Genomic DNA, 15950 nt, shown 5'->3' with positions numbered 1-15950 from the left:
CTCTGTTTCGTTCACTATGGGCGTGTTACATCTCTTGCCTTCCTAATAGTTTCTTAATCGATATCGATGGCTTCTGCCTATTTTATTTACTTTCCATTATTAGATGTCTTCCATGTCTAGCTAAAATGTGTTGTTGTATCATTCTTATTTGTAGTTGAAAATGGGTAGTCTTAATATGCTATACATCCTGTTCTCGAGTTGATTCGATCTTAGTGGTGTTTCAAGTCTTGTTGTTTTGTATTTAATAGTAGGTGGTCTCTTTGTTCATTGGGTTGAGTCTACTTTTTTGTCATTTCTTTTATTCCCGTTGTCTGATTCAATATCATCGAATCTCTATTCTCTCGTTTACATCGTCGTCAAGTTGGAAGTTTCTTTCATTTTTGCTACTGTTTTTTCTTTTTGCTGTTTTTGTCTCAAAATAAAAGCAAAGTCTAAAAGCTAGTTAATATGGAGTCTATATGTTTTTCTGGGTCTAGCTTGATTGTGTTCTTGTCCAGGAATTTTAGATACTGCTTCTGTTGTTTTGTTGCCAGATAGTAAAATCTTGATTTAGATTAGCATAATATGCTTCAAAAGAGTTTGTATTACATCTTTGGTATTATGTTTATGTTCCTTGCTTAGTTTCAATTATATACAAATTTAGGATTGGCTTGTTGGTCCAATTGTATTAACTTGATGCTTATTGTATGAGTTCAAAAGTTGTTTACATTATTTATTCAAGTATGTGTATTTTCTTAAAATCATTTAGCCAAATATTTTAATTGTCGGATAACCGCATGTTAGCGGGCATTTCGGGTGCTTTCAAACCCTTCCCGAAATGCTAATATGAACCTCGAATCCCCTTAATATTTTCATTAGATTCATGTTTTAATCTTTTGGGAAAAAATAGTTTTCTTGATTTTTCTTTAAAAATTAAGTGGTGAATCTTTAAAACCAGTCTAAATTAATTTTCTTAATAAAACAAGGACAACTCGTTTTTATCAAAAAATGACTATGTCATGTGATTGTACAATGTAAATCTTAAACTATAAAAATGAGGACTCCTTGTTTTTATAAAACTATGGATTAGTTTCTAGTTTACAATAAACTATGCTTGACTGTTCACATGGCTCTTAAATCAAATCTTACCATTTTGAGGTAAGATTTGAAATATCCTCTCAACTATTGAAGTATTTTTCATCAAAGTTACGATCCCGAAGAGCTCTAGTTTATTAAAATATCAGAGCAAAAAAAGATGGAAGTCCTTAGCACAGATGATTTTGAGGCCAGAATTCGGGGAAGTTATGATAGAATGAGTGAGTTAAAAGCCTTTGATGATACTAAAGCTGGTGTCAAAGGAATTGTTGATGCTGGAATAACTGAAGTGCCTCGTATATACGTTCAGCCAACTAAAATAGAGGAATGTGTAAGTAGTTGTGAAACAAAGTTCATTTTTCCAGTGATAGATCTTGAAGGCATTGATAAAGATCCAATAAAGCATAAACAGATTGTGGACAAAGTTCGAGATGCATCGGAGACATGGGGTTTCTTCCAAGTGGTTAATCATGGCATTCCATTATCTGTCATGGAAGAAATGTTGCAAGGAACACGACGATTCTTTGAGCAAGATGTTGATATTAAGAAACAATATTACACTCGAGATAATACCAAAAAAGTGGTTCACGTTAGTAATTTTGATTTGTATAGCCCTTCTGTTCCGGCTACAAATTGGAGAGACTCAATTTTCTGTTTAATGGCTCCGAATCATCCTAGTCCAGAGGAATTGCCAATAGCATGCAGGTATGTTATTTTTTTTTTTTTTTTTTTTTTCAGTTCTTGATATGTCATGTTTCATCAATTTTATTGTAATTGCTGCAGGGAAATACTAATGGAGTTCTCTAATCATGTCATGACATTGGGAAAATCCTTGTTTGAATTATTGTCGGAGGGTCTAGGTCTTGATCCATCTCATCTCAATAATATTGATTGCTCGGAGGGGCTCCGCGTTTTGGGACATTATTATCCAGCCTGCCCTCAGCCAGAACTCACTATAGGCACCAACAAACATTCTGATAATGATTTTATCACAGTGCTTCTACAAGATCAAATCGGAGGACTCCAAGTACTTCACAAAACTCAGTGGATTGATGTTCCTCCTACACCTGGTGCTCTTGTGGTGAATATTGGAGATCTTCTGCAGGTTAGTATTCTTTTTCATTTTCTAAACTTAAATCTACACATCCACCTATCCACACTGGAGCTTTGTTAAAGTCAAGGGCAAAGGCGATTACGATTTGCTAATGGCAATGATATGAATGGCCCAAAGGTAAAACTGAGGGTAAAATTAATATATTTCATACAGAGGGAGGAGTATATTTGAAACTTTTTCCGAAAAATTAATATGAAACTTTGTTTGCTAGTAAGACCAATTGTTCTTATTCTGGTTTTTGATTTTTCAGCTCATATCAAATGACAAGTACGTAAGTGTTGAGCACAGAGTATTGTCAAATCAAGTTGGACCAAGAATATCAGTAGCTTGCTTCTTCTACACTGGTTCATTGCCTACTACCAAACTTTATGGACCAATTAAGGAGTTGTTGTCAGATGATAATCCTCCAAAATATCGCACAACCACAGTGATAGACTATGCTGATTACTTCCGCGAGAAAGGTCTAGATGGAACTTCTGCATTGTTGCATTACAAGATCCAGCCATAGCTATGTAATAACACATTGGAAAGTAGGATGAGAGGATCTATCTTGTGATATTTCTATAGTAAGATAATTCTTATGCTTAAGCTTCATATATGGAAAAGTTATCAGTAGAGCAAATTCTTCTTCATGAAATATTCTAGCAGTAGATCTTTTTTTTCTTATTATTTTATTACTCCTTCCATTTCAATTTGTTTGTCCTACTTTCCTTTTTAATAATAATCCGTTTAAAAAATGTCTCTTTTCTTTTTTGGCAAAGTTCTAACTTTTCATATGACATGATTAAGACCACAAGATTAAAGGACGTTTTTGATACATATCTTTAGATTCAAAAGTCTACTTTTCTTTCTTTAAGCTTCGTGTCAAGAGAGAAAATTGAAACGGAGGGAGTAATATATTTCATAAGCTACATGGCTTAAGTTTGTCAAGAGAATAAACTCCGTTTCCTTGAGCTACATATGTTTAGTTTTATTTGGAAAATGATTCTGTTTCTTGTTGATCGCCTTTTTTTTATATTTCCTCCTTGTCCTCTGCAATTGGAGAGTAGCTATTAGTTTCTCTGCTACAAGTTGAACAGAATATAACAAAATACAATTAGTGTCAAAAAATTATGTGAACTAAGTCAAAAGAGAAAAAGTCTTGAATTATTATTTGTATATTTCCCTTTGTCCTGTAATGTCTTGGCTTTGCATTGCGATCGAATCTTGTTGCAGAAAAGTTAATAGGAAAAATATTAACTCTCTTATAATATACTAGTTTTGAGGAACGTGCGTTGCACGTTATCCCTCAATTTGAGCATCAAGGCGGAGAAGTTGGTTAACAGTAAACCTCTTGCAATTATTTGGCAATTGATCAATATCATGAAAAAGGAACAGTAGAGGATATCACTAAAAGCAATTAGCAATAACTCGGCAAAACAAATCCACACCAAAAATAATAAGAACCTACTTTGAAAGAGACGAAAAGCAAAAGTTGAAGAGTTTCATTGTAACTGCTCTTGAGATTCTGTAATAGACTTTTCATTTTCTCCAAATGTCAGATTATTTGAACTTAGACTCGTTACTAATATGATAGGATTATTTTTTAATATTTAATTAATATTATACTTTATAATATTTTGTTTTAATCTAAGGGCAAAATGGTAATCCAATTTTGAACTTTGGAGCTTCCCACTTATAATAATATACTAGTTCTCGAAGTAATTTAAAAATAATAATATTAGATTAAATGTGCAATGAGTTATATGAATTTTGAAAGGGAAGATTACCTTTTGTCTGATTTACACTTCTAAGTCATTTCATCTTTGAATTTAACATAAATAATTAGTAAAATTGTATATATATAATATCAAATGTAACATGACAAGCTATTAAAATCAATGTGTTTCATGCATTACAACACCACATTAGACAAATAACTTCAAATTTTGGATTAAACCTCTAAAGTATATAATCTCATACATAACACTTTTTTCCTATAGTAGTCCATGCAATTACATATTGAAGTGTAACACAAATTAAAGATTAACAACATAAAGATAATAATTTTAACTAATTAATCAACATCACCTGGGAGGTAAACTACCACGAAATGGTTCTTTGACAAGAACTGCTTCACTTATTGTTGCCTCAAATCTGCAATCGGCTAGAAGAATCTCTAGCTTTCAATTATATGATATAATTTGAATAACAATACAGTTACCTAAATTACTGTGCAAATCAATTGGAACTGCATCCTATACTTTTTCCAAAAATATTATGTGTATTATATAAAACTTAATAGAGCACATGAAAAATTTTCTAATGGATGAAAATTAAAAGAATTAACAAATTTAAAATTAATGGGATAAGTGCATATAATTATATAGTAAAAGATAAACTACACTAAGGGCTAGACAGATTCATTAACTTCACATTAATGTTTCACAATTTATTGATTTATTATTTAAAGGTAAATGTATTATTTGGTTGATAGTATAAAAATATTCTGAAAAAGTAGTGTGTAGATAGGGGTACAAAATATCCCATAAGAAGGTGACTTAAATGTATATATTCATGAAATAGTGGCAAAACGAACCAACAAAATATTTTGTAATAATTTAAATTTAATTATTCATATAATTTTGCCTTTTTATAGATCTTTTCTGATGCGCATTCCTTGAACTTTTTTATTCATATATTTATTATTCCTAGTTAATAATTAGTCTACATTTAATTACTCAATGCAACTCTTCCAATTCTTCTATTTATTTAGCAACGAAGAGGCTTATTGCGTAAATTCAAAAGGGTCATTTTGATTTGATTCAATGCATGTTAAAGTAGCATACCAAGACATTAAATTGGTATAAAAATTGAAAAATAAGTTAAGGAAGTTGAAACGAAACCAAAATATTGAATAGAGGACAATTTTAGGAAGATGAAAAAACTAGCAATTCCAAGACATTGAATATAGGCTGCTGTAATTGTGTGATAATTAAAATATTACTCCTATTTAATTAGAGTAGATATTTTATTTATTACATTAGGGTGCAGTAATTGTGTAACAATTTAAATATTGCTACTAATTAGATTAGATATTTTTATTTAGTAAAAGGGTAAAAGAGTAATTCAACTTTGAAAATTGAGCCTCCCACTTATAATAATATATGATATGATGATGATATATGATATGATGATAAGCACCCTTGTTATATCTGTGATGTTTCATAAGACATCTTGCATTGCATAGTCAAGAGTTGTGTTTTTTTTTTCTCTAAAGAAAGATATGATTGGCCTAAATAATGGAAGAACTGAACAATATGATAGTTCGGAATATGATAGGGAGAGAGAAGTTCAAGCCTTTGATGATTCAAAGGCTGGTGTAAAGGGACTTGTGGATGGTGGTGTCACAAGGTTACCGCGTATATTCTTGCACAACCAGTATGTAGCTGAAATGAAATCGGACTCCGAGATAGTTACAAAGTTTAGCATTCCAGTCATAGATTTTGAAGGCTTGGGCAAGAGTGCAGCTCAACGGGCTGATATCGTACGAGGAATAAAGGATGCTTGTGAAAAGTGGGGATTTTTTCAGGTTGTCCACCATGAAATCCCATCAATTATCATGGAAAAAGTAATAGAAGGCGTTCGCCATTTTCATGAGCAGGATTCTGAGGTGAAGAAAGAGTTTTACTCCCGTGATGTTACGAGGAAGTTCAGCTATAATAGCAATTTTGATCTACATAAAACACGAGTAGCTAATTGGAGGGACACCCTTTCCTGTGTCGTTGCTCCTTATCCTCCGGATCTCAGAGAAATGGCTGAGGTTTGCAGGTATAAAACATGATACTAATATCAGTCTTTCCTTAGGCAGCTATAGCTCATAAACATAATGATATGCTTTGTGATTGTATTGAATTAGCTTAGATAAATCATGCTCTGATCTCAATTTATTATCCTAGCTCTAATTTGATATGGTAGTCTTTCAACTAATATGCTTCATTAGTAAAATTCTCATCAGTTTATATGAACACATATTTTGACTTTACAGAGATGTTCTGATCAAATATGCGGAACATGTGTTGAAACTGGGAGATACTCTATTTGAGTTACTCTCTGAGGCCTTAGGACTCAATCTAAATCACTTGAAAGACATGGAATGCGCCAAGGGGCTTGTTCTCGCTGGCCATTATTATCCGACATGCCCTGAACCAGATCTCACTTTAGGCCTTAGCAGTCACACAGATGGTGGATTCTTGACTATATTATTACAGGATCAAGTTGGTGGCCTCCAAGTCTTTCATGAAAATCGGTGGTTTGATGTTCCTTTCTTGCCTGGAGCTCTAATTGTGAACATTGGAGACCTTATGCAGGCAAGTTCATATTGTAAAATGATCTTGATGCATTTATGTAATGTCACAAACTTGATCAATCAATTCATTTGTTTCCACTTTGTTTTGTAGCTAATCACAAACGATAAGTTCAAAAGCGTTCATCACAGAGTGCTGGCAACAAATGCAGGACCAAGAATTTCAGTGGCTAGTCTTTTCATAATGAGTTTTCAAGAAGGCAGTGGATCAGAACTATATGGGCCAATCAAGGGGTTATCAGAGGAAAGCCCCCCAATGTACCGGGAAACAAGCAGAAAAGAGTATGTCACATATCTATACAGCAAAGGGCTTGATGGAACTTCCTTATCGTCACATTTCAAATTACAGAAATAGTGGTAGGATCTGCAGAAAGGCAGAAATGTTTCATCATCTTTCAGTGTTTTACTCTTTGCCTCTTGGTTACTGTTTTCTGCTTGTGAGTTCGATTAAGTATTTTTTACCTTTTGTACACACATCTCTTATGCTGCTATTTCATCCAATGTGATTTAAAGTAGCTTTTTCTGGTCCTCCTATTAATGCATGCTTGTTAATTGAAGGTCATTAGAAATGTTGTTTTCGATGTTCATACTACACATTTAGAGATTTCTCAGAATAATTTGATATTCTATGCGTTAGCAATGCGATGGCAATCAAACAAATATCATTGCACTAGAAAATATAAATGAGCAGTTTATCCATCATTTCCTGAAATATGAAGGAATGACTTCTTTAATTTGAAGAAATGATTCAATTTTTTGATGTGTTCATTTGGAGGTTGTAACCTTTCAAATCGATAATTTTAAAGATTGAACTCATCTAGTCTTTAACAAGAGTTACACAGAACTGCTCCACTTGCCATCTGAAATAAACAAATGAGGTTGAAAAGTAGCAGATGTGAGAGCAATTGAAAGTGAAGTCTACAACCAGACTATTTTAATCTCATTTTCTTATATTTCTTCCTTGTCCTCTGCAAGTTGAGGATAAGTATTAGTTCCTCTTCAGTACACGATGTAGCATCGTTATCTCAGACAGATCCAAAACCATTTCATTAGTTTAAGGAGAACAAGTTTGGCCATGTAAGTGTTAGGTATATGATGTGTAAGTATACCTAATCTTGCTTCCATAGTCAAATGTTGTGGTTTCCTTTAGAGCAAGTAAAATGGCTGGCTCGAATAACAGTAGAACTCAGATAGTTGACAGTTCTGAATATGATAGGAGAAGTGAAGTCCAAGCCTTTGATGATTCGAAGGTTGGTGTAAAGGGACTTCTGGATGCTGGTATCACCAAGTTACTGCGTATATTCTTGAACAACCAGCCTGTGATTGAAAAGAAATCAGACTCCGATGCAGTTACTAAGCTGAGCATTCCAGTCATAGATTTTGAAGGTTTGGGAAAAAGTGCAGCTCAACGCAATGATATTGTTCGAGAAATAAAGGATGCTAGTGAAAACTGGGGATTTTTCCAGATTATCCATCATGATATCCCATAAGTGTTATGGAGAAAGTACTAGAAGGCGTTCGTCATTTTCATGAGCAAGATCCTGAGGTGAAGAAACAATTCTACTCCCGTGATGTTACGAGGCAGTTCACCTACAATACCAATTATGATCTACACAAAGCATCAACAGCTAACTGGAGGGACACTCTTTACTGTGTCATGGCTCCTAATCCTCCCGATCCCGAAGAAATTCCAGAGGTTTGCAGGTACATATCATACTTACTACTAATATACCTTTCTTAAATAGCTTAGTACGCCCGCCGTAGTCAACTTAAATTCTCCAGACCTCATCTCAGATTTATTATCCTAGCTCTAATTTGATATATGATATTCGTTCCTTTAATATGTATCACTAAAAGAAGTTGCATTAAGTTTTTATGAACACAATATTTTGACTTTACAGAGATGTTTTGATCAAATATACGGAGTATGTGATGAAACTGGGGCTTACTCTATATGAGCTACTCTCTGAAGCTTTAGGACTCAACCCAAATCATTTGGAAGACATAGAATGTGCGGAGGGGCTTTTCTTAGCTGGCCATTATTATCCGGCATGCCCTGAACCAGAATTCACTTTAGGCCTTAGCGGCCACACAGATAGCGGATTCTTGACTATTCTATTACAAGATCAAATAGGTGGCCTTCAAGTCTTTCATGAAAATAAGTGGGTTGATGTACCTTTCTTGCCTGGAGCTCTAATAGTTAACATTGGAGACTTAATGCAGGCAAGTTCATAATTGTAAATTCTTTTATGTATTTATGTAAAGGATAATACATATATTTGACCTTAAACTTGACTTCAAATTTTAACTTTGACCTCCAACTTTCATAGTGTACAAACAAGCACTTTAACTATCCAACCTTTTAATAAATAAACACGCGATTTTTGGAGCCAAGAGCGTGAAATGCAATCGCTGCCACGTGTATTAGTGAGCCACTCAATGGCTGCCAACTAATTAAACACTTTACACGTCCATTTTAGAACTAAAAAAAAATAAATTAATTAAGGGTAGAGTTGTCATTTCAGCATTTTTTTCACTGTTGTGTGCCTAAAAATTACTTCTCACTCGCGCAAAATGCGTGCACGTCACGCGTTTTGCCAGGTAAGACACGCGTGTTTATTTATTAAAAGGTTGGATAGTTAAAGTGTCTATTTGTGCACTTTAAAAGTTGGAGGTCAAAGTTAAAATTTGAAGCCAAGTTTAAGGTCCAATATATGTATTATGCCTTATGTAAATGTCACAAACTTGATTGATTAATTCATTAGTTTGCATTCTGTTTTGTAGTTAATCACAAATGATAAGTTCAACAGTGTTCTTCACCGAGTGCTGGCTAAAAGTGTCGGACCAAGAATTTCAGTAGCAAGTCTTTTCAGAATGCAATTTCAAGAAGGCAGTGAATCCAGACTATATGGGCCAATCAAGGAGTTGTTATCAGAGGAAAACCCTCCAATGTACTGGGAACCAAACAGAAATGAGTATGTTGCTTATCTATACAACAAAGGGCTCGAGGGAACGTCTTTATTGTCACAATATTTCAAATTGCAGAAATAGTGACAAGCTCTGAGCTGTGTTCTTCAGCTTGTGAGTTCAATAAAAATTCTTGTACCTGTTGCGTATACATGCGTATTTTGGAAATTAAATAAATACCTCAAGTGTTGTTCATCTAATGAAATTTAGAACAGCGGATGCTTGAACATGAAATAAATGTCGAAATTTATGTTTGAGTAATACATTGTCAATATTTTTAGCTTTCTGAGTTGTCTCTAGATCGAATGATATGATCTTCATTTTAGCTTGTTTGAGGTGTCTCCGTCTTTGATGATGTCCCCTTATATTCCAAATGTGAAATGCCACTTCTGAAACTTGTTTTTCCTACTTTCTAGGGAAATCATTTTCCGAAGAATTTTGACCAACCGAACATGTGCTCTTCATGTTTCTGTCTTTTTAAAAGAGAAAGTAATGTAACAAAATATTTCAAAATTCTATTGTTATTTGAACAAGACATAACTTATTATAGTCTTATAGTTCCAAAGTAGTCTGTAATACAGTATGCCTGCCTTTGTCCTGGAGCTTCTTGGCTTTGCATTGTGATGGAATCTGATTCCATAAAAACTATATTATAATATCAATTGTGTAAGTACCCCTATTATGTTCCCATTTTATTATTATGTCTGTAAAGAATCTTGATTTCATACTCAACAACAGAGTTTTCCTCTAGAAGGAGAAAAATGGTTGTCTCAAGAAATGAAAGTATCGAGAAAGATGACAGTTCGGAATATGATAGAAAAAGTGAAGTGCATTCCTTTGATGATTCAAAGATGGGGGTAAAAGGACTACTAGATGCCGGTGTCACAAAGTTACCACGTATATTCTTACACAACCAGTATGTGAGTGAGAAGAAATTGGACCCTGTTGTTACTAGTAAGTTTAGCATTCCTGTAGTAGATTTTCAAGGCTTGGGAAATAGTGCAGCTCAACGAGCTGATATTGTTCGAGAAATAAAGGATGCTTGTGAAAACTGGGGATTTTTCCAGATTGTCCATCATGAAATCCCATCAAGTGTTAAGGAGAAAGTACTTAAAGGCGTTCGCCATTTTCATGAGCAGGATTCTGAGCTGAAGAAAGAGTTCTACTCACGTGATGTTACGAGGAAGGTCACCTACAATAGCAATTTTGATCTACTCAAATCACCAACAGCTAATTGGAGGGACACCCTTTACTGTGTCATGGCTCCTAATCCTCCTGATCCCGAAGAAATTCCCGAGGTTTGCAGGTACAAAATGTTAAGGGAGAGACAAAGAGTAGTTTATAAAAAATTCCGTTATATTTCTTAAGGGGTGTGCAAAAAGCCTTAAAAAGATAAGTAATATGAACCGGAGGGAGTATTGAGTAGGCTTATTTGACTCGGAACAAATTATAAACTAGTTATATGTTTCCTTATCATCATGCTAATGTTGAAATGTGCTTAGATTTTTCCAATGTCATCTCTGCTTTACTGAGTGCATTTTTTTACTTTACAGAGAAGTTTTGATCGAATACACGAAGTACATCATGAAACTGGGACTCACTCTCTTTGAGCTACTCTCTGAGGCTCTACAACTCAAATCAGATCACTTGAAAGACATGGAATGTGCCGAGGGGTTGTTCATCACCGGCCATTATTATCCCGCATGCCCTGAACCAGATCTGACTTTAGGCCTTAGCGGTCACACGGATAGTGGCTTCTTGACTATTGTATTACAGGATCAAATTGGTGGCCTCCAAGTCTTTCATAAAAATCAATGGGTTGATGTTCCTTTCTTACCTGGAGCTCTAATAGTGAACATTGGAGATCTTATGCAGGCAAGTAAACATTTGTAAAAATGACCTTGATGTATAAATACACGGACTTAAGTTATATATATTGACATCGAAAACAAATTTGGCACTAGCAGTGCACTGTTATAGCTGGTTATTACTTTGATTTTCAGGCTATTATAACCTTGTCAGTCTTGCTATGAAATGTACCTACTATTGTAGGTGTAAGAAATGTATACGTTGTCTGTGCACATAACTTAAACTCTTTACATAAACGTCAAGAACTTGATTAATGAATTCACTAGTTTCCATTTTTTTGGTTTTGCAGCTCATCACAAATGACAGGTTCAAAAGTGTTCTTCACAGAGTTTTGGCGAAAAATGTAGGACCAAGAATTTCAGTGGCAAGTTTTTTCAGAATGCATTTTCAAGAAGGCAGTGAATCGAGATTATATGGTCCGATCAAGGAGTTGTTATCAGACGAAAACCCTCCAATCTACCGGGAAACAAGCAGAAAAGAGTATGTCACGCACCTATACAACAAAGGGCTCGATGGAACTTCGTTATTGTCACCTTTCAAATTGCAGAAATAGTCCAAAAGGATTTACAGATATGTTTCAACATCTTCTCAGAACTTAACAGTTAACAAACTCTGATACCTTATGATGAATGAATGAGTTGGAATATTCCGAAAAGGCACTTCATTATAATCTTGGTTCATTATTTTGCAAGTTTATATGGTAAAAAATGTGAGGTATACATACAATTGTAAACCCCCACCCACAATTGGAGATCTTCTACAGGTATGTATTCCATTTATTTCTTTCAGAATTCTTCTTTACGCTTTACCTTATTGTCAAGTGTCTCGTGTTGGTTGAGCCGTTGAGGGAGGATCGATCAGCTTTTTATCTCCTTATAAGGTCCTACTCAATCATCACCTCATGAGTTAGTTTCTAAGGTCCATTTTCTTTGAGTTAACTTCTTAGACCGTCATTCAACTAACAGTTTGTAGCTCAGAAAGTCACTCAATTTTGTTCTGTAATATAAAACTCACTCAACCACTGTCATTTCACCTACAAGGTCACTCAACTATATCACTATTTCACCAATAAAATCACTTCTAATCGTATCCTGAAAATAGATTGTTTGGCTAATTAAGACAGCAGTTAATAGTGATCACTTGAAATATTACGGAACTGATCCGATTTTTCTAAAAGGGGATGAATGATGATAGTGCATACATTATTAGAGGAACAAAATGAAGGATACATAAGGGAGTATGTTTATGATATTCATCCCTTTTTATTTGAAAATAAACAGAAGAACAAAAAAGATGACATTATTGTACGGCGAATCACAAACTCTGACATTGTTCTATCTGAATGATTACAATCTTTTCTGATGGTTTTTGCTGCTTCTTGGCGATGTGGTGCTTGGTCTCCCTTCACAGTCTGAAAAGATCACGAGTATCAAGAGGCTTGGAGTAATACTTAGCAGTATAATCAGCTGCTAGAAATTCTTTATATAGTGGGGGGTTTTCATCAGATATGAGCTCTTTGATTGGCCCATACATTTTCGGAGGTGTAGAACATCCAGTGAAGAAGCTTGCCACTGAAATCCTTGGTCCTACCTTATTTGCTACAACTCTATGAATTGCACTTACAAACTTGTCATTTGATACGATCTGTTACAAAATCAGATTGAGATGAGTAACAATTTGTAAACAAATAAGAACAAAAAGTTGTGTGTTGTTGCCAACCTGAAGAAGGTCACCAATATTAATAACCAAACCATGTTCAATCGGTTCAACATCAGCCCATTGGTTATCACGCATGACTTGGAGCCCACCACTCTGATCTTGAAGCAGAATAGTAACGAAAACAGGATCTGTATGCTTACCGGTACCAAGAGTAAGCTCTGGCTGTGGGCATGCCGGGTAGTAATGACATGCCAACATTAGTCCTTTGTTACAATCCGCGGCTTTCAAGTGGTCAGGTTTTAGCCCAAGAGCTTCTGATAGTAAGCCAAGAAGAATGTCCCCTAGTTTTATGACATGATTTTTGTACTCAACCAATATTTTCCTGGACATTAGGAAAATATCAAGATTTAATGCAAAAACTTCAACACCCTGTATGCGTAAAACAGTACAGATATAGGGTGTGTTTGGTATGAAGGAAAACATTTTCCAGAAAATGTTTTCCAATTTTCTCATGTTTGGTTGGGTTAAATGTTTTCCAAATCAACTCATTTTCCTCAAATTTAAGGAAAATGACTTCCCTTCAAAACTTAAGGAAAACATTTTCCAAACCTCTCTTCCAACTTCAAACTACAATTATTTTTTTGTTGAAAAAATCAGTTTATTTTGTCCCTACCCTCAAACCAGCCCCCCAACCAACCCAAAATTTCAAAATTTCATTTTTTCACCCCTACCCTCGACCCGCCACCCACCCACCCCCTACCAGCCCCCCCATCCCACCCAAAAAAAATTAAGTTTGTTTTTAAAAAATATTTTCAATTTCAAAATTTCATTTTTTTCACCCCTACCCAGCCCCACTCCCTACCAGCACCCCCACCACCCCACCCACGCCCTACCAGCACCCCCCCCCCCCACCACGCCCAAAAAAAAATTTAAGTTTGTTTTTAAAAAAATATTTTCAACTTCAAAATTTTATTTTTTCACCCCAACCCTCGACCTCCCACCCACCCCCTACCAGCCCCCAGCCCCCCCAAAAAAATTTAAGTTTGTTTTTAAAAAATATTTTCAACTTCAAAATTTCAATTTTTCATCCCTACCCTCAACCCACCCGCTACCCCCCCCCCCACCCCACCCCACCCCCAAAAAAATTTAAGTTTGTTTTTAAAAAATATTTTCAATTTCAAAAATTATTTTCTACCCTAGTAAAAATAAAAGATATTTCTCAAAAAAAAAAAAATCATTCATAAATCAAACACTAAAAATCTTTTCCGAAAAATATTTTCTACTCACCAACCAAACATGAGAAAAGAAGTCAAAAATCAACTTATTTTCCAGGAAAACATTTTCTTGGAAAACATTTTCCTTTGTACCAAACACACCCATAGAACTGAACATCAAGTGCAGAAAATACATAATTACCTGCAAACTTCTGGTATTTCATCAGGTTCAGAAACTAGCTTAGAGATATATAATGTATCCTTCCAGGTTGCATTTCTTCCTTTTGTTGTCAACAGTTGAAGATTGCTCTCAAATCTAACTCCTCGGGTTGGATCAGACGAATAGTACTCTTTCTTCACTTCAACATCTTGTTCATGAAATTTACGAGTCCCATCAATCATTCCTTCCAAAACACTTGAAGGAACTCCATGATTTATCAGTTGAAAAAATCCCCATTTCTCAGATGCATCCCTTATTTCATCGACAATCTTCTTACGTCCACCTTCAACTTCTATGCCACTTAGATCCACCACCGGAATCTGTAGAGTTGACTTGCACCTAGTCAACTCCTCAGCAAGTTCATGAGATGGCCTAATGAAAATTCTTGGAATCTCCACTATTCCAGAATCAACTAGTCCTTTAACACCGGCTTTTGTATCATCAATAGCCTTTTTCTCAACCGATGGATCATAATCCATTTCAATCCGAATTGATAGCTTCTAGCTAGTTCGATGAATAAGATGGCTGCGTTCCAAAATGGGATGATAATGGTCAGCAGACAAGCTCCTTCTGGATATTTATCGTAACAATCAAGATGTAAGAACACAACAATCAATGACTAATTCCTCATAATTATTAATCGATTAGTCAAATAAACATGTATAGTCATCTCAATTTCAATTTTTAAAAGATTATTGTGGGTCCTTTGGGATATTAATTGAATATGCCGGCCATTTCTAGTTTTTATTTTATTTTATATTATAGTTTAAGACTAATGAAGTTTGATTTTATCAATTTAACTTGTCCACCCAAAACGCATATAAAAACATATCAATCATGAATTTATTAAATTGATTATCTTATAAATTAGTCCATACTAAAAGATCATGACAAATACTTTAACAAATTTCCATCCACAAAAATCATGACTAAGTACTAAACTAATGAAATCTCCTTTGAAGTAACACTTATTTGTATTACAAAATAAAATAATGCTTATTGAAAGAACTTCTAAAATTATAGTAAATCACATTGAAATAAACACTTTTGCTCCAAATTTTCTCAATCACAAATATTTTTCGTTTAATGTTCATAATCATGTTAGATAATACTCCCTCAGTCCAACAATAGTTGTCCACTATTAACTTGGCACATCCCTTAAGAAACTATAAATAGAAGGGTAATTTTACTATATCACTCTTTTAATATAATAAATACAATGTCTTGAAAAATGTATTAGGGAAATTACTATAATTAATGATAGGGATAAATTAGGAACTAAGTATAAAATTATCCATGAATTTTATAAAGTGTACAAGTATGGTTGGACATCTATTTTTAATATAGTAGACAAATATTGTTGGACGGATGGAGTATCTATTTATCTAATAAAGTTAGGCACAAAGTAAGTGATGTAACACATCTCTTTAGCTAAAATATCATATTTATCTTTTTCCTATTTTTTTTCCTTCAATATTTTTCTACTCC

General features: G+C 34.4%; 5 protein-coding genes across 5 annotated transcripts; 4 read left to right on the top strand and 1 right to left on the bottom strand.

Annotated features, from left to right (window-relative positions):
* The first annotated feature begins 1234 nt into the window (after positions 1–1234).
* Positions 1235–2696, top strand: LOC125839634 (1-aminocyclopropane-1-carboxylate oxidase homolog). Its single transcript, XM_049518629.1, has 3 exons — positions 1235–1779; positions 1858–2179; positions 2439–2696. The coding sequence occupies exons 1-3, from the start codon at positions 1235–1237 to the stop codon at positions 2694–2696; spliced, it is 1125 nt and encodes a 374-aa protein (XP_049374586.1).
* A 2757-nt stretch (positions 2697–5453) lies between these two features.
* On the top strand, positions 5454–6888 carry LOC125839402 (1-aminocyclopropane-1-carboxylate oxidase homolog 1-like). Its single transcript, XM_049518386.1, has 3 exons — positions 5454–5998; positions 6216–6537; positions 6628–6888. The coding sequence occupies exons 1-3, from the start codon at positions 5454–5456 to the stop codon at positions 6886–6888; spliced, it is 1128 nt and encodes a 375-aa protein (XP_049374343.1).
* Positions 6889–7693: 805 nt separating this feature from the next.
* LOC125839401 (deacetoxyvindoline 4-hydroxylase-like) lies at positions 7694–9584 on the top strand. Its single transcript, XM_049518385.1, is given in 4 exon segments — positions 7694–8018; positions 8021–8237; positions 8435–8756; positions 9318–9584. Coding segments are annotated over 4 exon segments (1131 nt in total).
* Positions 9585–10212: 628 nt separating this feature from the next.
* LOC125839648 (1-aminocyclopropane-1-carboxylate oxidase homolog 1-like) lies at positions 10213–11954 on the top strand. Its single transcript, XM_049518643.1, has 3 exons — positions 10213–10806; positions 11054–11375; positions 11659–11954. The coding sequence occupies exons 1-3, from the start codon at positions 10262–10264 to the stop codon at positions 11920–11922; spliced, it is 1131 nt and encodes a 376-aa protein (XP_049374600.1). The 5' UTR covers positions 10213–10261; the 3' UTR covers positions 11923–11954.
* Positions 11955–12739: 785 nt separating this feature from the next.
* Positions 12740–15001, bottom strand: LOC125839637 (deacetoxyvindoline 4-hydroxylase-like). Its single transcript, XM_049518632.1, has 3 exons — positions 14445–15001; positions 13089–13410; positions 12740–13013 (listed from the first exon to the last, which is right to left on the bottom strand). Exons 1-3 carry the CDS (start codon positions 14939–14941, stop codon positions 12774–12776), a joined length of 1059 nt encoding a protein of 352 aa, XP_049374589.1. The 5' UTR covers positions 14942–15001; the 3' UTR covers positions 12740–12773.
* Between the last annotated feature and the right edge of the window lie 949 nt (positions 15002–15950).

Source organism: Solanum verrucosum, unplaced genomic scaffold (assembly GCF_900185275.1).
Source record: "Solanum verrucosum unplaced genomic scaffold, falcon-dt-bn FXZP01000306.1, whole genome shotgun sequence".
Lineage (NCBI taxonomy): Eukaryota > Viridiplantae > Streptophyta > Magnoliopsida > Solanales > Solanaceae > Solanum > Solanum verrucosum.
Note: the sequence above shows the minus strand (reverse complement) of the source record. Positions and strands in the feature narration are given on the sequence as shown.